This window comes from Aspergillus udagawae (genome assembly GCF_001078395.1).
Source record: "Aspergillus udagawae IFM 46973 DNA, scaffold_8, whole genome shotgun sequence".
Classification (NCBI taxonomy): Eukaryota; Fungi; Ascomycota; class Eurotiomycetes; order Eurotiales; family Aspergillaceae; genus Aspergillus; species Aspergillus udagawae.
Window position 1 is genome coordinate 988,143 of NW_025091271.1, and position 25,930 is coordinate 1,014,072.

The following is a 25,930-nucleotide window of genomic DNA, read 5'->3' on the forward strand; positions in this document are numbered from 1 at the left end:
CCTAGGTCATCAAGACTTTGAAAGCAATACAAAGCCTATAGATGAGAAGCCTAGATGTATTCATGAGGAAATCGTTTGACAGGATCCTTCACATTTGTTGAAGATATGGAGTACTACGACGCCATAGGTAGTTGTGAATTCGGACTATCATTGATCCCGATGATCACCGCATAAGTTTGGGGATCCCTAAATTTCCAGATGCCAAGAGAATCAGCAAAGAAAAAGAATTATTTGAGGGCAGTGTCCCTTTTCGAACCCTTCCAAAACCGTTCTCAACAATAAGTTGTCTCCAATTGTGCCAGTATAGACATTTAATATCTTGAGCTCGCCTAGCATGAAGCTGTGCAGTTCAAATCTGGGTGCTTTGTCTTCGAGACTTATCAAACCATTCACTCTCACCATCCAATGCACTCGTTGCTTCCACAAGAATGCTGCCGCGCCCTCTGTTCCTTCCCCGACGCCATTCGTTCCCGACGTCCAGACCTTCCTTACCTTGATCGGTCGTGATATGAAAAAGCACGCCAGCAAACTGTCTTCTTGGGACAAGCTTTTCACCCTCAACTCCACCGAACTCCGTGAAGTCGGCATCGAGCCTGCGCGCCAACGACGATATTTACTTCGCAAAAGAGAGAAGTTCAGGCAGGGTGTTTACGGTCCTGGTGGTGATTTGGAACATGTCGTCGATGGAGCCGCCCAATTGCGAGTAGTCGCAGTGCCTGTGCCAGGCACCCACACAACCAGAGGCGAACGAGAGTCGAGCCCTCAGGATTCCTCGGCCAACTTATCACCCGGTATGAAGCAAATGATTGTAAATCTCCCACCAGATGCTACCGGCTATGAGCATGAGGGCTCCAGACCCCTCAAGAAATTTGCACATATGAGGATACACCGTGGCTCTTTGATTAGGGGACCCTTCTTGCAACCAATTAAGGGAACAAACGGCAGCGCCGCTCTGATCAAGGTCCAGGAAGGTATGTGGGAGGATAGGCTGGGACACAAAGTTGACGGTGGTGAAAGGAGACGCGCTGAGGTCCGCGCCAAAAAGAGGAGCGAGGAACGGAGGAAGGGCACGGCATAAGCTATTTCCCCTTTACGTTGAATCTGTGATGTCTCAGACGCAGTTCACATTTGTATATTACTCCCACCATCATGCCCTGTATTATCCAGCTTCAATCACATTGCTGTGCCCTACGGTCAGTTTCTTTTCTAATGGGGCTTAACAATGTGTAAGGCAGGGGCACAGGCGTGATTTGTGTGGATCATCGACCTTAGCGACTTATAAAAACATTATCTATTCCTCATAATATGCTATGAAATCAATACAGTATAGAACTTCTAAGTTGAACATCCAGAGATTAAAAGCTGTACAAGTTCTGGAACCGCGAACTGCCAAACGAGATGGCAGAATACCCAGAACTGATGACGAAATTACCTACCATGCAATCATATCAAGAAGAGGCATTGATCGAGTGATTATGATCAGGCTTTCGTAGGGGACTCGCGCTTTTCAAACTCCACAAAAGATCGGCCCAGTGGTTTGGAGAACAGAGACTGGTGGTATTAGTAAGAAGGATTCCGACGTTGATATGGACAAGGATAACTCACAGAGTAGTCTGTGTCGGGGACGCCATCGACACCTGGCAAATTACGGAATTTGAATAACCGCACAAGCACAGCTGTGATTGTGCCAAGCTGTAGATATGCAAATTGTTCGCCAATGCACCTGTGCCGTCCAGCGCCAAAAGGGAGGTACGGGCTATTTGTGCCCTTGTTAACTAACCCATAGCCGTAATCAACTTTCTCATCGTCCTCAGCGCTAGCTGCAATGTTCTCATCCCAACGATGAGGGTCCCACTCGATTGGATTTGAGAAATGCTCCTCAGACCTGGCAGTGACGCCTGGAGAAGAGAGAACATTATGAGATGTCGGGATCACATATGAAGTACCATCCACAGCCATGGGGTTCTTCACGGCTCGAATGATCGAGTGAATCGGTGCATGCAAGCGTAAAGTCTCCTTGATGACCTTGGCGTGCAAATCGAGCTTCTGCAAATTGTCATACGTGAGTGGAGGCAAGTCGGATCCGAGAACACGAATTTGCTCCTGATATAGCTCTTCCATTATATCAGGCCGCGTCGCAAGGCGCAGAACAATCCAGGCAGCAGTAGAAGAGGAAGAATGCTGACCCGCCATCAACAAGGCAATCATCATATGAGCGATTTCCTCGTCGGGAACCGGCGTGCCGTTCTTGTAAACGCAGGACATGAGGTTCCAGACCATGTCTTCAGAATCCTTCTTGTTGCCAGCCTGACGGCGTGCTTTGATGATCTCCATATAAGTTTCGGTCAATTTGCGCTGCGCAGCATCCCTTTTGCGGTTGTGTGGCAAGGGGGCCCAGGGTAACATGAAGTTGATAGGAGCGAAGCCCATGTCAAGGTTATGGTACAACTCTGCGAATGTGGAATCGAACTTGCTTCGAACTTCTTTCCCTTGAAGCGAGCGCGAAGCAGTATAAATGGTGATTTCAGCGATTGTTTTGCATACATCGAAGACGCCCTTGTGTCCCTGGAAGGCCGGAGAATTTTTGACAAAGCTCTCTACTTCATCCGTAATTAGGGGAACATAAGATCGGAGCGCATCAGAGGTTAAACCATATTTGACGAACTAGGATTATTAGTCGCTGGATCCAAGGTGTGTTTTGCCAAAGTCGCTTACCTTCTTCTGCTCCATAAGCTTAGCATTAGGGCAGTCATACACGACATGTCGACCAAAAACAGGCGTAGTCAGTGGTGAATAGACCTCCTCAGCGCAAACATCTCGCAGCTTGCCGTTTAGAATGAAGTCATTGCCCTTCGTACCAAGATACACCGTTGTCTTCTTGCCAAGGAGAACGAATGTGAAGATATCGCCATACTGCAGGGCAAAGAAAGTTAGCTAGAGACATAATTTGGCTGCGACAATGCAAACCTTTGCGCGGCAGTCGAAAAAGAATTTGTATGGATCAATGCCATAACTGATGGTGCTGCCAATAAAGGGGAACCAGTGGAAGACCACTGGAGGCTCGTGAGGATTTTTGAACAGAAGCTGCTGCAGGACATTGATAATGACAGATACAGCGAGGATGGACAGTAGTCCGACCCCAACAAGCACCCATGTTGACTGCGTCGAGCAATGCTTGCAGATTCCGTCGAGAATAAATGCGATAAGACCCATCGCTGCAGCAGTGTTCAGATTGATCAACCGAGTGCCTGTCGCAGCGAATAAAGGAAGGTTGAGCGTCTCGCCTAGAGGCACCCTCCTGATTTGAACAGAAATGGACGAACTTTGAGAGGCCTCAAGAACGCACGAACAGACAAACGAACCGAGAGTACAGGAATTGAGGAAGATCAAATGGAGATGGGAAGAATAAGGATAAGTATTTGCTGGTTGGCTTGTTTTTTTCTGGGCAAGTATCCAGTCACCGCCCATGGATGGATCCTTTCTTATTTCTTATTCACCCACCAGGCATTTGAGTCGTTAAGCCCCTGGACTAACTGGCCCTAGTTGCGCTAGACTAATCTGATTTGGCAAAGCAACCTATGGTAATGTTCCTTGAATAATCACGCCACTTCAACGGAGCCGGGTGTCTAAAAGAATATATCTCATGGTTGGATGTAATTTAGTACCATGTATTGCCAAGGATCCAAGGCATCGTGAAAGGCACAAAAGAGGGAGAGCTGAGAATCGCGACTACAAGGTACTCTACATTTGTCTCTAGTTTAGCTTTGGTGGACAGACGAAAATGCAACGGTATTGCCTGGTGGTCACAGGTAATCTACTAACTTCAAACAGTTAGATAGCAGGCAGGGCTCATGATGCTGTGCAGCAGTCATTGTCCAATCCCCTTCTGCTCGGGGTAGCATCAACTGACAGGCGAACACACGACTGCTACAACTTAAATGAGCATATCAATACTGGTCATTATGTGGCGCTTTTGATATCATTATTCTGATACTCGAGGTTTAAAGGGCTCTTGACTGTCAGGCGGCTGAACTGGGCGATCATCCCTTTGCAACATCCCAACGTTAACAATGATGCGGTTTTGATGTGAAAAGACGGCCTCCAATCACTTATAATGAGTTGTTGGGTCTTCCGCAAACAAGACTGGGTCACCGCGCTCTCCAAGATTGACGAAATCCTTGGGAGCGCTATTCTCATCGGGCGGGGCCTCATTCTGATGGATAGTATGGGCTGGCTGGTTGTGCATGCGCTTGCCAGCATTGTTCTTGTGGAAGACCTTCACAGGAGCGCCGGATCCTTCGTTGTGTTCGCTGAAATGAGCGTCATTGATGCTGCTGAGCAATGTCCGCTCGCGCTCGACTTTGCGTTTTGAGAAGTCGAGCTTTCCCAGCGCACCAGTCAGCCCCTCTGTGCTATCGGAAACGCTCATGTATTTCCCGGTAAGCCAAGGATGTTCCAGACATTCATCCACCGTGATTCTCTTCTCAACGTCAACTGTAAGCATCCTGTCTATCAGGTCCAAAGCTGGGTCGCCCACAGAATCCCAGTACGGTGATGGATAATCAAATCGGCCCATTTTGATCTGCTGTGCCAATGTGAAGGGGTTCTCACGCGTGTAGAGTTCATCTGAGAAAGGGGGAAATCCGCAAAGGCATATGTATAGAACGACTCCCAATGACCAGATGTCCACAGCTTTGGTGTATCTTCGACGACGAGACTCCTGTAAGATCTCTGGAGCGACATCTAAGAAAATCAGAACTGACGAATTCCCAACTGGCTGGTAGTCAACTTACAACTTGGTGTCCCACACCTATGAAAAAAATGGATCAGTTATGGCAAAGGAGAAAAACGGTCTGGGAAAGAGAAGGCAGCACATACAGAGTTGTGGTGAATGAATCTTCCCCGATGATCTTCGCAAGTCCAAAGTCACCAAGTTTCACAGTTAGCTTTTTGTCTGCTACAAGTATATTCTCGGGTTTAATGTCTCGATGGACGATGCCACGATCATGCTGTGTTTGAAATCAGTCCAAGTCTCCTTTTCCATCGGGGGTTTGCCTCCCATCTACAAAATGGATGGTTGAATGGTAGCGTAGATTGCGACCCAATGAACAAAGAGCTTACCAGGTATTTCAGACCCTCAAAGAGCTGAACGAAGATATGGCGGGTTTCTTCTTCGGAAAATTTTTGTCTGCTAACGATTAGATTAAAGAGCTCGCCCTCAGGTGCAAGCTCGAGAACGAGATATACGCCATCAGCTTCGTCGAAGGTATCCTTCAAGCACAGAAGATTCGGGTGATTGACCCCCATTAAGAGGCCAATCTCTTGCTGCAAGGACTCAGTCTGAGACTTCTGAGAATCGCCAGGACGTCTCTCAAACACTTTGACGGCATATCGAGTGCCAGTCGCACGTTCTACACATAAGTAAACAGTTGCAAAATGACCTTTTCCGAGCTGCTGAAGCAACCGATACTGCTGGCGGAAACCATTCGTGTCTCTCGTCCGGGGGTATCTAAAAACGAATCGTGCTTCATCCAGGATGGTGATTTCATCGCCATCTTCAAGCTCGCGATACTTGTTTCGCCCGATAATGGCATCATTTACAAAGGTGCCATTGCTGGACAGATCTTCCACAATTGCGACAGAATCGCCGTTCTTGTTTTCGCTGAATATTAAGAAATGACGATTGGATATTGTGGGAATATTAATAACCAGGTCTGGATGCCGTTAGAATTTTCAGGAAAGGAGCAATAGCTGACTGTAATCACCCACCGCACTCTGGATGACGACCGACCAGATAACCCCCAGGAGGTCGATTAGGTCTTTGTCTGCTGATTGGACTCTTGTCTTGAGAGTGCTGGGATTCTTTACTCGGCTGAGTCTTTGAGTCACCGTTCTTGCGAGTATCGCAGCTATGGCGCTTTCTCAACACAAGCGCATCTCGAACTTTGTCATCGAGAGGAATCAGATAACCCCAAACTCCCTCTGCTGCTTCATCCTCGACTTCATCAGCGAATGCCCTGGGTGGATAAACGAATTGTGAAAGAGCTTGAGTGTCACCAGGAGGAGATGAACACGCCTTGAGTTGCTCGACACTCGATATAGCTTGGCTAGGACTGTCCGTTGGAGTAGCGGTGACTTCATTCCGAACATCCGTAGCAGTCGAATCTAGTTCTGTCAACGGGGTGGGCAAGTACGTTTGGTTGACCGGGGTCGCTTGCGACTGGTTCTTAGATGTAATTCTCTCGGATCGTCGAGGCTTCTTTAGATCTTGTGGATCGCCATCTGTGTTGACCTAGAAGGACTCGTTTTAAGCATTGAACGAAGGAGAAGGGAGAGTGCACAGAAGATACGTACCCTGCTACGTTTGAGAGAACTCTGTTCGTTCTGAGGTGCCATCATTCATTGATTTGCATGCCTCGACAGACCTCAGATTGACTCAAATACCGGCGCCTTAGGAGCCTTCGACAGACAAAGGATAGGCAGATCCAGCTTTTGACCAACCGCGTATCCGAGGCGATGCACGGGTTCAGTGTCACGCAGGCGTAGAACCTATCTCATTTCTGCATGACTGAGAATTGGAGAGATAAATTGTTGAGACAATGGTCTGATAACTCCTTGAGTCAAGGCCGAAGGTGAGGATCACGGGTTCGAGAGAGCAGTTGACTTAAGCGGTCAAGTCTAGACCCGGAGTCTTGTCTTGACACCAGATTAGCTTGGATGCGGCAATTGTACCTTGAATTGCTAGACTAAATGCCAATTCAAGAAGAGTATCATCAGGTCTCTAGATATGTTCTAGTTGCTAATATTTTGATTTGTCCTCGACCAGTAGAGAGGATGATACTTTTGTACCTTGGTACTTGGTACCCTTACCTGGGGATACGTGAACGCGACCCACTAAATGTGGTTTAACAGCTGAAATGAATAGTCATTGATTCACAGGACTAGTAGGGAGGCGAATCTTAGGTTCTCAAAAACTCAGACGGTAGATAATTTACTACCCTCAGCAGCTGCGCGGTGTGTGCCCACTGCCTTCCTAATAGAGATACTCTGAGATCGTAGCAAATCGTGTTTGTGTGCTCGATCTCTCTGCTTCCCTTGTTCTTGACGTTTGAGCAGACCCCCTTTTTAATTCTTGTTCATCAAGTTTATAGGAGGCAAAAAATAGGCCTTTCAGCATCAAGTCAATCTCGTCCTCTCTATGTAGTCTATCAAGTCCTGCAGATTTGCCATCGTCAGACTTATTCTCAGGCTTTTCTATTTACCCATGCACGTGTACTGTCTACGGGCCTGTCATGCTCCTTTGTTTACGGAGAGTACCTTGCGTTGATTGAGAGCCGAGTCCCGAGCTCCGTTCTTACTCCCGTATTTGAATGTAAGGTACACAGTATTTACATACATGTGTCTCCGCACGGGGTATCGACTTAACAAAGATAAGGTACGGAGTACCTAACGTATTTTAGACTTTCAGTATCAAACTCCCTACCTTATCGTTCCCCTTGAGCTACATTGTCTTGAGGTAAGGTACATGTACCTGCCTAGGTAGCCATTTGATTGCAGACATCATCGAAAGCAACAAGCGCTGCTGCACACCAAACTCTCGCTCCTCTCAAATTAGATGACATCTGTTTTCCACAGAGTAGACATCCAAGCCAAGGCAACCTCTGACAATGGACTGGTAAGAAATGTCGACCACTGTCGACTTTAAGATCAGCGACACTGACCTTACAGCAGCTTCTTCACAAACATCAGACGCCGTGCCTTGGACAAACTTGCAACTTTATCCGTCACAGAAGCAGGCTGCGATGACCTGTCCGACGTCACGCGGCTCTCAAAACGATGTCCGCACCCATCCAGTCGTTCGAACGTGTCGCCAGATGGTGTCGTAAACAATAAGAGAACGATCTCCCAGTTGCCGATGGTATGCGATTTGAATTTGTTCGTGACTGAACACACAACTCTGAACTGATTCACGAAGGATTCTAGAGAATTGGATGTACTTCTCGCTTTATGCGATGCTGCGCCTTCGGTTACCAAATTTGATCACGCTTCGAAATTGGCATCGCAACTGTTCCCATACCTACCCGAGTCTCATAGCCAGTGCTTTCGGCCGTCCCCTTTCCTGAATGACATGAAGCCTTCACCTTGGGAGACGCTCACTCACAAACTGACATCGTCACTGCTCTCACTGAGCTCCAATTTTCCTCCGTTACGCTCAACCACTCTCAGCGCTGTCAACGAGTACTTATGTAGCTGTGTGGATGCTATTGATGCCATAACACCTCTTCAGCGCTACGATTCTGCAGGCGACAAATACGGAGCCGTTCAAGAGCACAAGCGCATACTATCACTCGCCGTTTCTCTTGTTGGATTTTTAGAAGCATCCGCACAGTTTCCTTCACTTTGGTCCGCCAGTGAAAAACTGCAGATTGTTGAGCACGTGCGATCCATGTTGTCTGAAAGCTTCATGGTTGCAATTGAGACCGCCTCGTCCACTGTGCGAAATGCGAGTATGGCTGATCCTTCGTTGAGAGACTGGAGAAGATACACCCGACAATATGCTGCGAACAGACGTCCTTTAGGCGCTATGCTTCTGCAACAAGGGTTCATGCGTTTCGTCAAATCATGCGCTACTTCCCTTGTGGGGGCTCAAAATTTGTCTGATGAAGAGCTTCTCGACGACTACATGAATGGTGTTGGGATTGCCAGGAGTAGCGATGACGCTGAAATCACTCTCATTGATCGTATAACAGAGATAATTGCTGACGAAATTCAACTCCTTGAGGATGGTTCTGATTATCTTCAACTGGGTTCACCCTGGCAAAAACAGCTCACCTTTTCTGTGAAAGCGTTTGCCCTTATCGGATACTTGAACTGCGTCATATTGAGTGGCAATGCTGCCAACAGTGGGGCCTTTCTATCTTGGTTGGAGGACACACTGGCAGACCCCAATCAGATGGCAAGTCTCGAGCTTGCAACGGCCACCCTGAAAAGCATAGCTATCATCTCAAGGATGTCTCTGGCCAGCGCATCCTCTGGAAGCCGCTCTCTTCTGAGGTTCATTATTGAAGGGTGCGTGCGAGGAGAATATACTGGCTCTGTTGCTGGAAAGTGTCTGGCTCAAGTACTTGGCATTCTGTCTCAAGATGCCGTCATAACGACTCTCTACTCGCTCGGGAATGCTTTGAGCTCCGGCTCAGGCACTGACAAATATTATCATAATCAGCTCTTGAATGAGAATACTGGGCAACCCGACAGTGTTTCTTCCGTTCCACCACCAATTGGTAATGGTAGTACGGTCTCCATTTCAGCAATTGGTGACCATGATAATGCAACCTGCAGAAACATTCTCCGTGCTATTGTGACAATTGCAACCACCTCTAATGATGAGAAAATTTGTGCGCTAGCCCAATCAATGCTTTTACAAAAGATCGGCAAAGTCAACATTGCAGTGGATGCTCTCATCATTAGAGAGACTGCCTCCCTCTCCCTAAGCACAGGACAGGCAGAGTTTCAGCTCCTGCTCAAATTCTATGACCGTGCTTATCAAGACAGTATCGCGCGGAATTTTAGTGATGTCACAAATGCAGTCAAGGGCGCAATGACATACATATCTCTCGCGCTGAGAAGGGATTCCCCGCTTTTTCGGGTCTATTTGATTCATCTCTTGGAATGTATTGTGAATAAAGGCGATGCAGTACGTGAAAGCGAGCGCCAAAAGGAGGTTATTCTAGCACCAGAGGCCATTAGTTTTCTCCTCAGACCTCTGGCTCTCCTCATTTCATCAGACGAAGAGGGAACTGGGACACAACAGACAGATGTGATTTTTGATGAAGACATCACTGCCCTGTTTCGTGATGCTTGGTTTAATATCTCTGTCCATGGAATCTCGACTCAGTCAGCTGTTACTCAAAGTCATATTCGAGAATTACGCTTGCTCGCAAAGCACTCTCCGCCCCTGATTGCCGAGAATCGCATAGAGATGCTCGAGAGTGACGTGGAGCTGAACACAATTCTCAGACGCGGAATGAGCCCCCAACGGTTGATGGAGCTCAAGAGAATTCTTATGGCCGAACTCCCTGATTGCGAATCAGGAATTAAACATCTGAACTATCCAAAAGTGGTCTTCCTCAACGCTTCTTTGTTGGTTGAGAGCCTCCGTGCGTCGTCGGGAAATTGCACCAAAGTTCTCAGTTATTTCCGCGACCCAGCTTTGACTACGGCTGACATGGCCAGTTGCATGAGTTCCATTGCAGATAAAGTCGTCGCTGACTACCTGTCCCTGACCCTATCTGCGAACGATGAGAATTTCTCTGTTCCCTACTTGTCGAAAGAATTGGCTCAATTCTTCATGGCTTGCTGTCATCGTATAGAACGAGTGCAGAGCGTCGCCATGCTGTGCGCCGATAAGATTATTAGAGAATGCCCATCGGCTCTCTGTGATAAACATTCCCTTTTCGCTCTTCTTGAATTGCTGACTGTAATGTGGCTGTCGTGTCTTGAGGAAGAGCTCGATGAATTCGAGTGGAAGGCTTCCTGCGCATCACCAATGGGAATTGTGAAGGTTGATCTTACCGACAACTACAATGCCAGGAAGAGAACTCTGAATACACTTCTTGAGCGAGCTAAAGCGTGGGTAGCAGCGGTTATAGATATTGCACCTCTGGATGTGAAAGGCCTTCTCCAGGCGAGTACTTTTGGGAAACCTTTTATGATTGATGGCTGACCAGAAGGTAGACATACCTGTCCATTTCCAACGACACCGTTGACGGCAGCCACATTTCGTTGGGTCGTTCATTCGCTCTGGATATGGGCTCCACAATTCCCCGAAGCGATCAGCGACTCGGTAAGCTCTTGTTTCTGCACTGGCCGAAATGTCCTAACCGGTTCCTAGGATGTATTCAGAGCTCCGGTCTTAGCAAGGTCAACGTTGCCTCTGACTTTATTGCTCAATACACCATCCGCCAGCAGTACCGGGCCCCAGACCTGCTGGTGACGAAATTTTTCGAACAGGGATCCGAAGAAAACAATGGTTTGTCCGCCGTCTTCTGCCACGTTCTGTAATTGACCTGTAGATATATAGGTGAAGGCTGTGGAAAGATCGCACGAAGCCTCCTGGAATCCAGCGAGCATGTCAAGAATATGCTGCATCGACTCCACGATCAGCTCAAGGCGGGAAATAATGTTGTCATTTCTGAATTCAGAGATACGCTGCGAAGAGCTGCTGCTGTTTTGTGTGGCTCAGACTACTTTCAGCCCTCGGTTCTTCACCACCTGATCATTTGCCCATTTCAACTGTTCTCAGAGGAGTCGATGAACGTTGGTGTTGCACTGTGGCTCGGAGCGATACATGAGAATCCAAAGCTTGGGCCGAGGATCCTCGCAGAAGTGATAGAAGCTTGGGAGGAGACTATTCAGCGCAGGAAGGGTTTGTTCGATCTTTCTTTCGAGTGAGTATACTATCCTTCACATTTAAATCCGGGGTATTGATGAAGTTGCGACTATTCAGCTACGTTGACCCGATGTATACGAAGATTGAGCTTCTTCCTAGTGACAAAGCTCTATTGTTGAAGAAGCAACAGAAGGCCCAGGCCACTCTGGCGCCGCATCTTATTGCCCTTCGTTTTTTCGAGAGCCATTTTAATGCCGTTCGATTAAACAGCTCCCAGAATCGCCGGCTATTCGGTCGTCTTATTGATAGAACGACTGTCGGGCTTCTGCAAACAAGCGGCCACCCCTTGGCTAGAGAGTTGCATTTCCGTATTATTCTCTTTGGCCTAAGGGTTATACAAGATTCTTATCAACCAGAAAAGGTTGCTTCGTGGAAGCTCAGCGATCAAATATTGTCTGCTGCGCTCGATTGGTTCAAGCATCCGCCGAGGTTTGTCTACCTTTTTCATAATGTCAGGGAGGAGTGCTTACTCTATACTTTGATAAGGTGGTCCTTTGGGGGCAACAGGTTGCAGGTCAAAGCCGAAGACCAAATACTTGACGACGTTAGCCATGCTTTACATCGACTTTCGACTGTGCCCTCTCACACCCGAGGCAACTTCAAGCCGCTGCAAGCCAAGCATGATCTTCTTCAGCTGCTCATAGAACATGAGAGATCTCGTCTAAGAGTCTGGCTATATCCTTTAGAAGGGGATCGAAAGCATTTCCAGATATCTGGAAACAAAAACTCCGCAGAGGTTCGTCAATCAATTGTTCGTTATTTGCTAGAAGCTAGCAGTTCATGCCCTTGCATTATGTTACAAGGGATCTAATCCCTGCTTAGGAAGCTATTCATCTTCTGCGGCTTGCCTGGGCTGAGAGTCCGGGGCTAGCGATCCAACTCTCGTCCCGCTACTCGTCCCCGAAGATGAAGAATGATATACGTTGGTTACTGCTCAATTTCCCTGAGAAGGCTTTGGACGAGCCGAGCAGTCTCGAGGTCATGCTGGGTGCAGCACTGCCCTCGGATGTCTCTTTTCAGTTGAAGGTCCGTTTGTCCACTCTTCAATCGTCAAAGACCCAACAACCAAAGGAAAAAGAGAGAGGGAGCTGACTTTACCAGTATTTGTTATATTGGGCCGCAGTCAACCCCACGGAAGCTTTGACTTATTTCTTACCAGCATACGGCAATCATCCGTTTGTTCTACAATACGCCATGAGAGCATTGGAAAGCCACCCCATAGATGTTCGTTTCTACTTTGTCCCACAGCTCGTTCAGGCTTTGCGGTACGATGCACTGGGCTATGTAGAGCGTTACATCCTTGAGACAGCCAAACAATCGCAATTGTTTGCCCATCAAGTGATTTGGAACATGAAAGCCAACTCTTATAAGGACGAAGACTCCCAGATTGTGCGTTATGATACCTCGTGGACGGACAATTGACTAACATACAATAACAGCCCGACCCGCTCAAGCCGACACTTGACCGTTTCATGGACACTCTCATTTCTAGCTTCAGCGACGAGGAGCGTGATTTTTATGAAAGGGAGTTCTCTTTCTTTAACGACATCACGGGTATATCAGGAAAGCTTCGGCCATATATCAAGAAAAGTAAACCCGAGAAGAAGGCGAAGATCGAGGAGGAACTTCGAAAAATTAAGGTCGAGATTGGCGTATACCTTCCGAGCAATCCTGATGGAGTCGTTGTTGGAATCGACCGAAAATCCGGTAAACCACTACAGAGCCACGCAAAAGCTCCGTACATGGCAACATTTCGGATTCAAAAAACAAGGACCCGTGGGGATGAACAGGATTCCCAGGGCCAATCCCGTCCGTGTTCTGCTGACCATGATGACTCGACGAAGATGTTGTCGGCGCCTCTGCATTCTCCTTCATCCCAAGAGACCTACGAAGTTTGGCAGTCGGCTATCTTCAAGGTTGGTGATGACTGTCGCCAAGACATGCTGGCTTTGCAGATGATCGCGGCTTTTCGCAGCATCTTTGCCAGTGCAGGGCTTGACGTTTGGGTATTTCCCTACAGAGTGACTTCGACAGCCCCTGGCTGCGGAGTAATTGACGTTCTTCCCAACTCCATCTCTCGTGATATGCTAGGTCGTGAAGCAGTAAATGGTCTTTACGACTACTTCATTTCCAAGTACGGTGGGGAGCATTCCATGCGTTTCCAGGAAGCGCGAACGAATTTTGTGAAGAGTATGGCTGCCTATTCAGTCATCTCTTACCTTTTGCAGTTCAAAGATCGGCATAACGGTAACATCATGATCGATGATGCTGGCCATATCATACACATTGACTTTGGCTTCTGCTTTGACATTGCTCCAGGTGGTGTACGTTTTGAGCGCGCACCTTTCAAGCTCACATCCGAGATGGTGGCTGTCATGAGTGGTACTTCACATCCACATGTCCATTCACATGGTGGCTCGAATGGCGGGCTTGGCTTACCTGGGCACTCCAATAACCCAACTTCTACACAACCGTACCGGTGGTTCGAATCCTTGGTAATAAAGGCATTCCTCGCATCCCGTCCCTTTTGCACCAAGCTCTCTCATATTGTGTCTTTGATGCTTGATAGCGGCCTGCCGTGCTTCAAGCCTGATACGCTCAAGAACTTCCGTGACCGCTTTGTGCTAGAGAAGAATGAGAGGGAGGCAGCCGAGTACATGCGGGAACTCATCCGCAAGTCCTATATGAGCGTTTCAACAAAGGGATATGATCAGTTTCAATTGTTGACAAACGGAATACCTTACTGATCAGACTTTCTGTTTCTCAGTTACATACCATTTGCTTGTCTGTATACTCAGCGGGACTATTCTCGGCAGCTCGAACGGAATATGTCATTCGAATTATCTTTACAATCCCGTTGTCGAAAGTGAGGCCTTCTCGGCCCGTGCTTTCTCGACAAATGTCAATGGAGTCTGTCGTTGACTTGGGCTGCAAAGTTCAAGTGATATCTACTTTGTTTGGAGTGCATTTTTGGCTGAAGTGAGGATTGGCACTCCAGATGCAAGATGGCTGAGTTGGTCCAAGGCGTGAGATTAGGGTCTACCTTAATATCAACTTTCCAAGTTCCTCATCATCGTATGAAGGCGTGGTCGAATGCCACCCTTGTTATATTTGACATTTTTTGAATATAAGCATTGTTTGTCTTCATTTGGACCTGAGTATATATAGTTCAGTTTAATTGAACGTGACTGACAAGGCCTGTAAATAGAGAGGCCACAAAAAAGAAATGACAAGAGTGGGATTCGAACCCACGCCATCATACGATGATGAGGAACTTGGAAAGTTGATATTAAGGTAGACCTTAACCTCACGCCTTAGACCAACTCGGCCATCTTGCCTAGGTATGCCCTAATTTCGGGATATTTGATTATAAGATCTAATAAAAACCCAATGGCCTATGTGCGCCGGCCACCTCACTTCGCATACTTACGATTCAGACATACTCAGTTTACCTTTCCGCTGGAACCTGGCTTCATTACAAGTCCATATCAACCCTTTGGGTTGATGTCACTAGTAGCACGGATGCCCTCTGACTCTTAAGTATGTTCTGCATGTAGAGTGTGAGGGCGGCGTCGGAAGGATGTGACGGCATTGGATCCTGTGCTGCTCATCGCCAATTCCTAGGTTCTGAGTGAGGAATAGCTAAAAGAGCGAAAAATAGACTAGGGACTAAACAGCATATGCAAACTCCTCGAATGAGAAAGGATCCCCTCAATGTCCTCTCCGGTCATTCTATCACTGACCCTGCCGTGAGATCCCCAGGTGGCAAGTTACGTGCCTGGGATGGCCAACGTGACTAGTTCTACTCCTCTATGCTATGGGCTCGCTCTAGATGATCTCAGCCGGTCGTCTACATGGGTGCGGCAACCTCTTTCTCCATATATTGGAAGAATCTCTCTGCTGGCCAGGGGTGTTAGCATGGTTGAGACTATTGGCCGCTGTCCACAACCCTATTTCTTGATCAGTTATCGGGCCCGATGGACTCGGAGAAGGAAAACTTGATGTGACCGATAGCCATGTTCCTTTCCTCACGTGGCGCCCATTGTTACTTGGCCCATTTGCGTCTGCTGGCGGCATCATATTTTGCTATGACACCGGCCAAATTTCAGCATTTCTTGAGATGAATGATTTTAAGCGCAGACTTGGTCAGCTAGGAAGATTTATCTTCAGCAACGTGCGATCCGGCCTCGTTGTTTCTCTGGTGCGTACCAATCAGCCATTTTTTGGGTAAGTCTGGAGATGTGCGAGTGCAAAGAATCTCGGACGACAAGCATGTTGATAACTGTCCATTGGGACTCTACTAGGACTTTACTGGCCGGGCCACTGGCAGATCGAGTCGGCCGTAAATGGTCGATTACGCATTGGTGCGCCTATCTCCAAGTCGGTCTGATCATACAGATATCCTGTCCGGCGCGAAAATGGTACCAATTAATGATGGGACGTTTTGTCACCCATATCGGTGTTGGGGCATGTTCTTTGTTGGTTCCGATGTACCAAGGCGAGAGTGCCCCTCGACAGGTTCGCGGGGCAATGGTTTGGCAGGAATCTTGCTATTCTCCAGACTGGTTATGCACTCGGAGCGTCTGACGTCGCCTTCCGCAGCTCGTATCAATTATTTGTGACATTGGGGATCTTTGTCGCATACTGCATCAATTTCGGCACCGAATCAATGGCCAACTCCCGGCTCGTGCCGTATCACTCTTGGAATCACATACCTCTGGGGCTTAATCCTAGGGATAGGAATCATGTTTTTTCCCGGAAAATCCGCGCGATGATTATCGTCGTGGAAGCATCGACCAGCGTAAAGTACCACCGTCAAAGCTCTACGTGTGCCCCAGAATCATCGTGTGATTTTGGAGGAGCTCAGCGAAATCAAGGATCAGCTCGAGGCAGAGAGTGCGTCTAAAGGGGGATAGCATGGCTGGGTCGAGATGTTCCAAGGACCTCGTATGCCGTACCGGATCATCCTCGGTATCATGCTACAAGCCTTACAGCAGCTGACCGGTGCTAATAACTTGTTCTACTACGGCACTGTTGTGTTCAATGGAGCCGGTATCAAATACACCTATGTCACGCAGATAAATCTTTGGCGTTGTCAATTTCGGCACAACATTCGGAGTGTCTGTAAGTCTTGAGCACTTCCAGTGTCGCAAGTCACTCATCACTGGGGGCATTTGGATGTTCGTATGTTTTATAGTCTTCGTCTCTGTCGGACATTTCTTCTTAAATGTCCATGATCCTCCTCAGACGCCTGGTGCCGGAAAGGCAATGGTGGTCTTCGCATGCTTTTTTATCACGTGAGAATCTTCTAGTCTCCCCTCAGATGTTTCGTGATAGCTTGTTTGAGTCAGGACGCTGATACTATTATCGGATTTAAATCCGAAATGTGGGTTCGCCATGACATGGGCCTCTTATGGTGTGGGCGATAGTCGCTGAGCTCCATCAATCGCGGTACCGCGCGAGGGCCATGGCATTGGCCACGGCTTCGAACTGACTTTGGAATTTTCCCATCTGCTTCCTCACCCATTACCGGTGATACTGACTTCGCATACGGTTATGTCTTCGCCGGATGCCTGTTTGCTGGGGTCCTGATCGTCTACTTCTGCGTGTTGGAGGCAAAGGCAAAACGCTGGAGGAGATTGACAAGATGTGTGTTATGCGTGTCCCCGCAAAAAGCAGCAAATAGGTACCTCTACTACCGGAGCACTGTATTACGACGGCGCAAGTTCTGGACCGGAGGGCAGCAGTGGGGATTGACTGGGCCGAAAGCTCGGGCAACCAAGACGCTGATAGTGACTAGTGTCACCACCAGCATATCGATGATAGTGCTGCTGGCCCATCTTCAGCCTCGACATGATCTGGCCTGAAAGAGTCTTATGATACAAGCGTTGCCTTATATAGCGAGTCCTTCGCTCACATGACCACGGGTTTGCTCTCTAGGCTGCGTCGATCAGTGCCGAAAGTATGCTACCTCAGTGGGGGAAGCGACTTATTCTATCTTTTGGGCAGTATCCGACAGCCTGGCATAAATGCCTTTGCCAGTTATGGTAATGAATCAGAAATCAATCCGGCGAGTCGTTAAAGATGACTTATCTTTCAAGAGCTAATGTCAAAAGTACTATACAGAAATGACGTTCACGAGACGTCCCGTCCTCGCTGTGCCTTGATAGCGACTAATCATAGGCTGGCTATAATCCAAGACTGGCGCAAGATTATCTCAAGATTGAATTTTAATATTGTCTTACTGAATAGTGGAAGGACAGGATACATAAGGGATCAAGACATGACGGAGCTTGAAGAACGCCGAAAAGGTGAGACAGGACAGGCACTTTCAACAATAAAATTCTCCTAGCCCCTTGCGGTCCGAAAATCGGTGTCAATACTCATTTAGCAACAGAAAGTAGCATCAGATCATCTCCACAATACTCAATCGGTCTGCCAGCAGTCTCCGAATAACTGGAACCTCACTCCAATACAAGAGTAAAAGCAAACGAACAAAAATTCCGTCAAAGCGCTTTCGTTTCATGCCCGCAGAAAACTGGGAAGTGAAAGTAGAATATGGCATCATGTGAATTGATGGCAGAAGGGGAAAAGGTGGGAAGGGACGAAGAGAACCTATAATGCCCAAATCAGACCACCTGGAAGTGTACAAGATATACTTGAAACTCCGAAGTTGATCAGGTCCTCTGGGATGTATGGTGTAGGGTATGTAATTGTAGATGAAATGGCCAAATGAGAAACGTATTTTTATCAACATGCATCCATGTTGACTCCTCACTGGCGCTCCAGACAGAGAGATGCAGACATGCTACACTCTTGTTCTGAGGGTTGACAGATGGTTCTTTTCGAACAAATGGGAAGACACACATCATGGCGGCATTGTGTCGATTGATTTGTCCATTGGGAGAAGGAGAAGGAGAAGGAGAAGGAGAAGGGGAGCAAGTACAAAGAACGACGAAGCCTAATCCATAAAATCTCCTCGGAGAATCTTCTCCTGGAAGAAATCAGGCTTGTTCTGCTTTGGGTGTTTTGGTATCTCTCGAGCAGGTTGCTCCATTGAAGCAATGGAAGCAGCTCTCTGATGATAGCGTTGGTGTTCCGCAGTGGCCACATGTTGTTGGCTCTGACCCGCGATTGGGGAGATGCCTCCAATGGATGGGGCACGCTCAGCCCGTGTTCGGAGGGCTTCCGACCAGTTGAAGCCTTCGCCTAAGGGCCGCCACGAGTTGTTAGACATATCTTTCTGAGGAAAGCTTTTATTTGTACTTGCAACAACTAATGCAGGGGGGCTATTGGCAGATGCAGGACTGGTGGTCGTCCTGCTCCGGCGCCCTCCAGCCACAGAAGACCCAGGGGAGGGATATCTACCATTGCCTATACTTCCACCACGAACATCTCGCATGGCCTGCGCACCAAAAGAGAGACGTCGTGCAAACGGCGAGCTGGGAGGAACGCTGGAAGAGCCATTGTCTGTATCATCCACGGCGGCCTCATCGGCGTTTGGACTTGACCCGACGGAACTAGACAAGCTGCCATGCCGAGGATTTCTGACCCCAAAGGGCGCAGTTTGGGTCGGCGAACCGGAAAGCCCAAGCGTACTGATTGACAGCCTGCGTCGTTGATTTGGCTGGACATTGTTTACAGTACTAGCCATGTGACTAGTGTGGCCGCCAGGCGGAGCCCCTGAGTTGCCCGATCTGGAGAGATAATCGGTGAATGAGAAGCCCGAGGATAGGGACGGCCGCCGTTGGTGGGCAGATGAGGATGGTACAGAGATTGGAGATGTAGACCGATCGTTTGACATGGTAGATCACTGAAAGAGGATTCGTAGTGGAAAAGAACAAGGATGCACTGATAAATGCACAGAGATCAGGTTGATACAAATATTTCTTTCTGAGTAAATGGTCCAATGAGATGGCTACGGGGTTGTATTAATCAAGCGTGAGTAGGCTGAAAACGCGAACTGCTAGACCACCGTTGCTGTTGGGGAAAGAAAGAGCAGAAATATAAATAATAGAGGTTGAGGAAAGTGATCGTCGCCGTCGAATGAATGGCGATCTGGATGTTTCACCGTCACAAGTATGTGACGTCAACCGCAGGGAACCAACAGCGAAGGAAGAGGAAAATATTGACTGAGACAAGACACGAGGAGGAGAGGTCGATAGTCAATAAAAGAATAAAAAGGGGGGGGAAGGGTTCGGCAGATTCTAAGCAAAGAAAATTAGCAGGATGTTCCCCAAGTACATGGATCAGCGGATGAACGATCAGGCCATATTAGCTGTGTGTATGGTAATCGAATATGTCTGAGAGCGGCAAAAAACTACTACGGACACGTAAAGTAGCCCAAGGGGTAGAGAGGGACCCTCTCGATCCTCCCGGGTACAAGAAGGAGACAGGAAGCTAAGGTGGCAAGAGAAAGAGTAGGAATGTATGGGAGAATATGTGGAATCAGAAGCTGTGTAGACGGAGAAGAGAGCAAGAGAGTAGGCAGGAGGGACAGGAAATCGGTTTGCGGGGTGAGTTCAATCAAGCAACAGCGAAAAAGCCAGTTGGAGAAAGACAATATGAGGGACTGACATACAAGGACACTTGTCAAGAAGTAGACGAAGAATGAAGGAAGAGGATGACAAGGATGGAAATACTGGCTGTGAATGACGATGGATGCTGTTGTTTCTGCTGTTGAAGATGCAGATTTGCGAAGGTAGAAAGGGAGAGAAAGAAAGGAAATGAAAGTCTAACTGAGTGTGCTATAAATTCTTGACGGACGATAGCACGAGCTAGGCAGAGCTTACCTATCTTTACGAGTTATCTTTGCTTTTTACCCCACACAAATCCACCTCCCATTCTTCCCAATAGCATCCAGTAAGCGTAAAGGGTAACGCACTTAAGGTGATCAATTATATCAGGGAGCGAAGATCCATGGGTGGTGATAGTATAATATCCATGACGATAAAGGCTACGACAGACGGACATAAGACTTTCCTATTGATTAATCATTATCATTTACCGTCATCATCGTCATGATCGTCATCCTCCTGCTCTTTCATGGGCTCTGACCGTGGGACGGATTTGGTCTAGCCAACTGAACAAGTGGAGAGATATCCACAGAAAGAGAATCCGGGGACCGCCTGACTAGTCCAGAAAGGGACTAGGGAGTTCAATTAGCAGAGGAATCAATCCGGAGTAACTACGGAGTAACTAAGGTAAGGTAGCTGTTGACTGAGAAAATTGGCCTCTTATAGAATGAACATCCTCCAATGGCATCCTAAGTGATGGCACATATAGAGCGTAATAACACTCTCCACTCCCTTGAGGGATGAACCGATATGTTTGTTATCACTCTCTGGTATCTTCGAGCATCCCTCAAGTTCTCCAACATCATCCTCAATGGGAGAATCATGGATCCACCCCGGCACTACTGCTTCTGGCTTAGCCTTAAGAAGCTTCGGCTCTCTGGGGCTAGTGTTAACTTGTTCAAGTTCCAGGTAGGTAACACAGACTTACCTCTGTAAGTAAAATAGTCACGAGGTTTCGCCTAATCAATCAATCATCATCGAGTTCTAAAGCTTGCATACCCCAGGGAGACCTTAGTACCAACCTAGTTGCTGCAGGATTGACTTTGGAACACACTGCTTGAGCTACCCTGTATGATGTATCTACTATCTAAGGTAGTCTAGTACATAGCTGCCACTAAACTACTTACATAGACTGAGGCAGAAACCTTATCTACCCAAGACAGTTCCTAGTCCATCATCGCCAGGCACAATGTACAGTATTTATCTACCTATGTAGCTCTCTACTTACTGAGTCATTCATAAGGAGTGTCAGGTTTCTCCCTACAATGATGACTACATGGCTTGAGGAAGGTAGGTCTCTAGAAAACATACTACAGTCTGCGATACAACCTGTTGGTTGAACGAGTAAGCATACAAAAGTGGAGAACTCATTTTTATATTATATACATGCTAGTTATGTCTATTTCGTTCATCGTGTTCTATGTTTTAATTCGTGTGCGTCGTACTCAGTACGCCAGTCCTATTGGTCCACAAGCAGGGGCTCACGGTCATGCATCTTGATCTTGAATGCCAAAAGCGACGCTGCATTGTGACCCAACTTTCTCATGAGACCGGAAAGCGGTTGCGATCACTCGCTGTTTAGTTGGGTAGCGAAGTGTGATATGCCGGAAACCCATGGCGTGGGTGTTGCGTGTGGAATAACCGAATCAGCCTCTCGCCGACACTCGGCTCGATTTCAGTGCCATCCCGGGCAATCTTGACTTCGCGGTTTGCATTCCACGGATTGCGAAGACCTCGGGTGCGATGGAAGGGGACCCGTTCTGTTGAAAGCCATTGGACCCGGAACGGCCTTCCTATCGATTGGAATCCCGACTCGGCGGCTTCTTCGACTAATTCTGCGGCGTTCTTTTCGTTCCCACCCCCAATCTCGTCCTCATCACTATTCTCATCCCCCTTCCCTTCCTGATTCCCCTCGCCACTGTCATCGTCACCACCACTGCCATCACCGTCATCATCATCATCTTCTTCATCATCATCATCATCGTCTTCGTCCTCCTCGGATGAATCCGCTTCCCAGAATATGGTTCCTCGTGCAGAGTCATCTATGATTCGTCCGGTTGGCGCGGTGGCTGTAGCCTGAGTTGGAATCACATGCAATTCTTCTGGCTCAGGAGGACCATGGTCAGGTCGCACGGGCATCTCCAGAGCTAAAGTTTCATCTTCCTGGATGGGCGACATCATGCGAGCATATCCATAGTACTCTCCGGACTTGTTGGCGGAGAAGATTAAATAAACATTGAAGGCAGTCTGAAATGTAGCAGTCAGCGCAAGCGGCTCAGCATCGCTTCCCACCCAGTAAAGAGTCAGAAAGCAGGGAGAAAAGAAAAAGCCACTCACTTCATAAGCCCGGTTGAGATTATCCTCGTTATGGCTTTGGGTTGCCCAGATTCCGCTTTGTCTACTTAATTCCAAGTCGCCGACCGTGAGACTCTTGACTATGAAGTACCTGTTAGGTAGCCTTAGATTTGCGTGCCTGCCATGGACAGAACGTGTCTCCAACGTTTCTTCAATCTCTGGGTTGCTGTCTAACAGCTTTGAACCACTGTGTTCGGTCACAGGCGACGTGGCCGAGGAGCCGATATTGGAGGTCTTCCCGGGAGAGGCCAATCCTCGCCGTAGGCGACAAACGAGCCTCACCCCATGAAACCTGGAGTCATGAAATCGAGACAAGGCTGCGACGCAGGCAGATTCTGTTTTGTAATTGATGAAGGCGCAATTGCTCTTCGAAATGAGAAATACACTTTGGATGTCCTTCGTAGCGTCTTGAGAGAAGTGATCCTTGAGATCCACGACGGTTGTCCCAGCGGGAAGATTCCCGACCCAAAGAGCATGGCCCGACTGCTTGGGCTTCCGAGGAGGTCCCCAAGGAGTACCAGATCCTGACGTGGCTAGTGGTAGAGACGAGTCTGTGCATTGACATCAGCGGAATGGCAAACGAAATGCGCATACCTCCCATCGTTGTATGACAGCCGTTGCTTGCTTACCTCTAAAGATATTCTGGGCGGTTGTCGGTCTCATTGGTGTTGAGCCGTCAACGATGGTTTTGGAAACATCATAATTCGCTGTGAGGGACTTTTGCCAGTCTTCTCTTGGCAAGCCGGAGGGCACTTGGGCAGCTAGCCCTGAAGTGTTGTGATATGGACTACTGGGAGGCAAGTAAATCGAGGGGCCCGGTGGACCTTGACCGTGTCCAACCGCAGCTGTATAGATATGCTGAGGATAATAACCAAGCCCAAAAACAATAGTCTGGTTCGAAAGAGGGACGTTGGAGGGTGCGGTCATGTTCGGCACGAACAGCTGATAATCGGGAATGCCATGCTGGAGAGAAGTACTCTGCTGCTGCTGATGATGATGATGATGATGATGTTGGTGCTGCTGTTGTGGGTGCTGCGGCTGCTGAGCGAAAGGTATGTACATTTGGGAATAGTGAGCATTATAAGAGACAGTCCTGCTCGATGTGGAGTCGGCAAACGAGGGTAATGGTTGCAAAGGATATAAAACGCCATGCGGGTGAATCGCAGCAGGGACGTAAGATGATTGCATAGGAGGCTGATTGTAGCCTGGTAGCGTGGACCTCATATCGCCCATGTTCATGGCCGACGGAGGCGCTCCGCGGCCATGCGATTCCGGGTGCTTGTCAACATTCTCAGATCGCGGGGGATTCCGGGGAAAAGTGCCTGTATCTACCAGAAGGTGAAAGGTGTTCTCGTCAGCGCAGCATAATAAAAGTAACAGAACAGAAGCCGAACCCGGTCGACTTTGCCAACCAACATAGCTCTTCTCCCTGGAACATTTTCGCCTGGGTTTCGCTCAGAAGAGAGCGAAAAGAAAGAAAGTCTTACCGGACAGTGGCTGCTGAGGCCTTGAGTGGCCGAGTCGCTCCTCTGATGAGATACGTCTGCCGTTTGATGCTCCCCCAGATTGGATGGATTGATTTGAAGGAGCATTGTCCATCGGAACTGCAATTGAGCGCATAGAAAGAAAGTCAGAATCGTGATAAACAAGATCCTGTTCACGGGGAATTACTGTCACAGACTTTTCCTCTGGGAAATCTCAAAATCGGAGGATCGTAGCAGAAGTCAACATACCTTTCTTTTCTTTCAAGATGTATTTCACACCGCTATCTATTCTGGTAACAGTTCAACGCCGACTATAACAACTAGAGGATTTGCCCACTGCTGGTTAGAACCCAAGATCATCGGCCGTAAATGACAGGTTGAGGCCCCAGACAGGCCAAATAGCAAAAAAATAGACAGAGGCCACACACATAAGAAGATAGGGGGAAATGCCCAGAGATGAAACCAAGTACCATGACCAATTGCAAGTGCAAGGAAGATAGGAGTGTCAAGGACAGGGCAAGCTGTGAGGAGGGAACTATCCACAGGGAAAAGGGAGCCCAATCTGGCGCCCAGTGTAATATTCAGCCAACACTCCAGCTATCCGAATGACATGAGGGGCTTGTGTGCACGGAACTACAGAATATACACGCTTGCACGCACGCACACTCAGAAAAATGCACACATGCGCACACAGATATACAATAACCACACGCACACACAGAAGGGCTGGGATGTTCTAACCATAGGTGGGGAACGGAAATGTGACATTGAAGGCATATATAGTGGCGGCTGACAGTGGGGAAGTGTGAAATGGCAGAAAGGAGTTCATAAGCCATAAACTCGCCATGATCGAATATGGGGAGGTATTGACGACAGAGCAGAAATGCCTTAAAACAGCATCTATATATATGCTGATAGATAGCCAGCTCTTCTGGAGGATAGTGATGCGATCATGAGCTTGAAATAGGGCATAAGCAGAAGAGGCAAAGGCTTAGTGTGCATGGTGTGTGCATCACCTTGGCAGAAAATGGTTAAGGGGGATTGTGGAGGGAAAATAATCACAATAGGAAGGGGGGGACGACTTGGTGTGAAATAAGAAAAAAAAAAAAACCAAGGAAAACCAAACAGTGGATCATGTTAAGAGGGTAACCACCACAGCATGGCAGATATCTATCCACAATGGTAATCAACTTGTCAAGGGGGATAGTTCAATTGCATGCATACCAGGTCAAAAGGGTAGCAGTACCACTCGATGGACTGTATCGCCCTTGACTCCAGGAAGAGCCACTGTTGGGAGCCCAGATTTGAAGGTGTCTTTGTGAGGGAAGAAGTCCAAGAGAGAACAATGAATAAAACGAAGGATAAGTCGGAGTGGGAAGAGCATCAGCCTTTGAATCCGGGCCTTGCAGCCTCATAAGGAATGACTATTTCTAACAAAAGCACCTTGAAGGTTGCAAAAAATAATGTCGGGAATGGCAGAGTAAACAGTTCGGAGATAAAGGATACCAAATGTACGATACGTACATACCTCTTCTGAAACGCAACCCAGGGTTTCTTCAGATAATCAATTACAGCCAACAGAGTGGTACTCGGGCTGTAGGTGCTGAGTCTTCCAGTATGATAAGAGTCCCGGAGGTTGTTGACCCTCAGATACACCCCAAAATTGTCGGTATGGGACGAGCAAATGCTATTTCCGGTAGTAGTGTGTGGCCGTTTGGTTTTCCTTGAGCTTTTGCAAAAACGTAAATCAACTAGGACTGAAGGGGTATGGAAGAAGATGACCCTCCAGGCTCGGCACCCCTAGAAATGTCCGAGATGATCTCTGGTTACCGTCAGAACTCTAACAGGAGTAGTGCAAGTGAGCCTCAAGAAGCAAACAATGCCAAAGGGGATTGAAAAAAAAGACTGCAACGATGTGGGGAGTCGGTAAGGCTACCGGGGCGGAAATTGAAAATAGTCAATGGGGCACACGGGGGACGTGTTCTTTTTAGATACAGATATAGTATCGGCGAGGGGGAGATGGGGCCTTGACTTCGATCGTGACTGTTTGTCTGACTGTCAAATGT

General features: G+C 48.0%; 6 protein-coding genes and 1 non-coding gene across 7 annotated transcripts; 2 read left to right on the forward strand and 5 right to left on the reverse strand.

Moving 5' to 3' along the window:
* Nucleotides 1-334: 334 nt before the first annotated feature.
* Aud_009824 (mitochondrial 37S ribosomal protein mS41) lies at nucleotides 335-1,078 on the forward strand (the record flags this gene model as incomplete). The annotated part of the gene is made up of 1 exon (XM_043294670.1): nucleotides 335-1,078. The coding sequence occupies one exon, from the start codon at nucleotides 335-337 to the stop codon at nucleotides 1,076-1,078; it is 744 nt and encodes a 247-aa protein (XP_043150605.1).
* A 401-nt stretch (nucleotides 1,079-1,479) lies between these two features.
* On the reverse strand, nucleotides 1,480-3,213 carry Aud_009825 (cytochrome P450; the record flags this gene model as incomplete). The annotated part of the gene is made up of 4 exons (XM_043294671.1): nucleotides 1,480-1,551; nucleotides 1,606-2,664; nucleotides 2,716-2,913; nucleotides 2,968-3,213. 4 exons carry the CDS (start codon nucleotides 3,211-3,213, stop codon nucleotides 1,480-1,482), a joined length of 1,575 nt encoding a protein of 524 aa, XP_043150606.1.
* An 892-nt stretch (nucleotides 3,214-4,105) lies between these two features.
* Nucleotides 4,106-6,396, reverse strand: Aud_009826 (uncharacterized protein; the record flags this gene model as incomplete). Its single annotated transcript, XM_043294672.1, has 6 exons — nucleotides 4,106-4,743; nucleotides 4,794-4,810; nucleotides 4,879-5,009; nucleotides 5,122-5,714; nucleotides 5,770-6,292; nucleotides 6,355-6,396. The coding sequence occupies 6 exons, from the start codon at nucleotides 6,394-6,396 to the stop codon at nucleotides 4,106-4,108; spliced, it is 1,944 nt and encodes a 647-aa protein (XP_043150607.1).
* Nucleotides 6,397-7,667: 1,271 nt separating this feature from the next.
* On the forward strand, nucleotides 7,668-14,196 carry stt4 (1-phosphatidylinositol 4-kinase STT4; the record flags this gene model as incomplete). Its single annotated transcript, XM_043294673.1, has 11 exons — nucleotides 7,668-7,675; nucleotides 7,732-7,918; nucleotides 7,976-10,666; nucleotides 10,735-10,843; nucleotides 10,892-11,029; nucleotides 11,081-11,447; nucleotides 11,507-11,878; nucleotides 11,936-12,185; nucleotides 12,272-12,475; nucleotides 12,551-12,838; nucleotides 12,889-14,196. The coding sequence occupies 11 exons, from the start codon at nucleotides 7,668-7,670 to the stop codon at nucleotides 14,194-14,196; spliced, it is 5,922 nt and encodes a 1,973-aa protein (XP_043150608.1).
* Nucleotides 14,197-14,676: 480 nt separating this feature from the next.
* Aud_009828 lies at nucleotides 14,677-14,787 on the reverse strand. Its single transcript has one exon. It is a non-coding gene; the product is annotated as a tRNA-Leu (tRNA).
* A 3,623-nt stretch (nucleotides 14,788-18,410) lies between these two features.
* Aud_009829 (uncharacterized protein) lies at nucleotides 18,411-19,253 on the reverse strand (the record flags this gene model as incomplete). The annotated part of the gene is made up of 1 exon (XM_043294674.1): nucleotides 18,411-19,253. One exon carries the CDS (start codon nucleotides 19,251-19,253, stop codon nucleotides 18,411-18,413), a length of 843 nt encoding a protein of 280 aa, XP_043150609.1.
* Nucleotides 19,254-21,603: 2,350 nt separating this feature from the next.
* Nucleotides 21,604-23,307, reverse strand: Aud_009830 (putative YT521-B-like splicing factor; the record flags this gene model as incomplete). The annotated part of the gene is made up of 3 exons (XM_043294675.1): nucleotides 21,604-22,272; nucleotides 22,363-22,931; nucleotides 23,010-23,307. The coding sequence occupies 3 exons, from the start codon at nucleotides 23,305-23,307 to the stop codon at nucleotides 21,604-21,606; spliced, it is 1,536 nt and encodes a 511-aa protein (XP_043150610.1).
* Nucleotides 23,308-25,930: the final 2,623 nt, after the last annotated feature.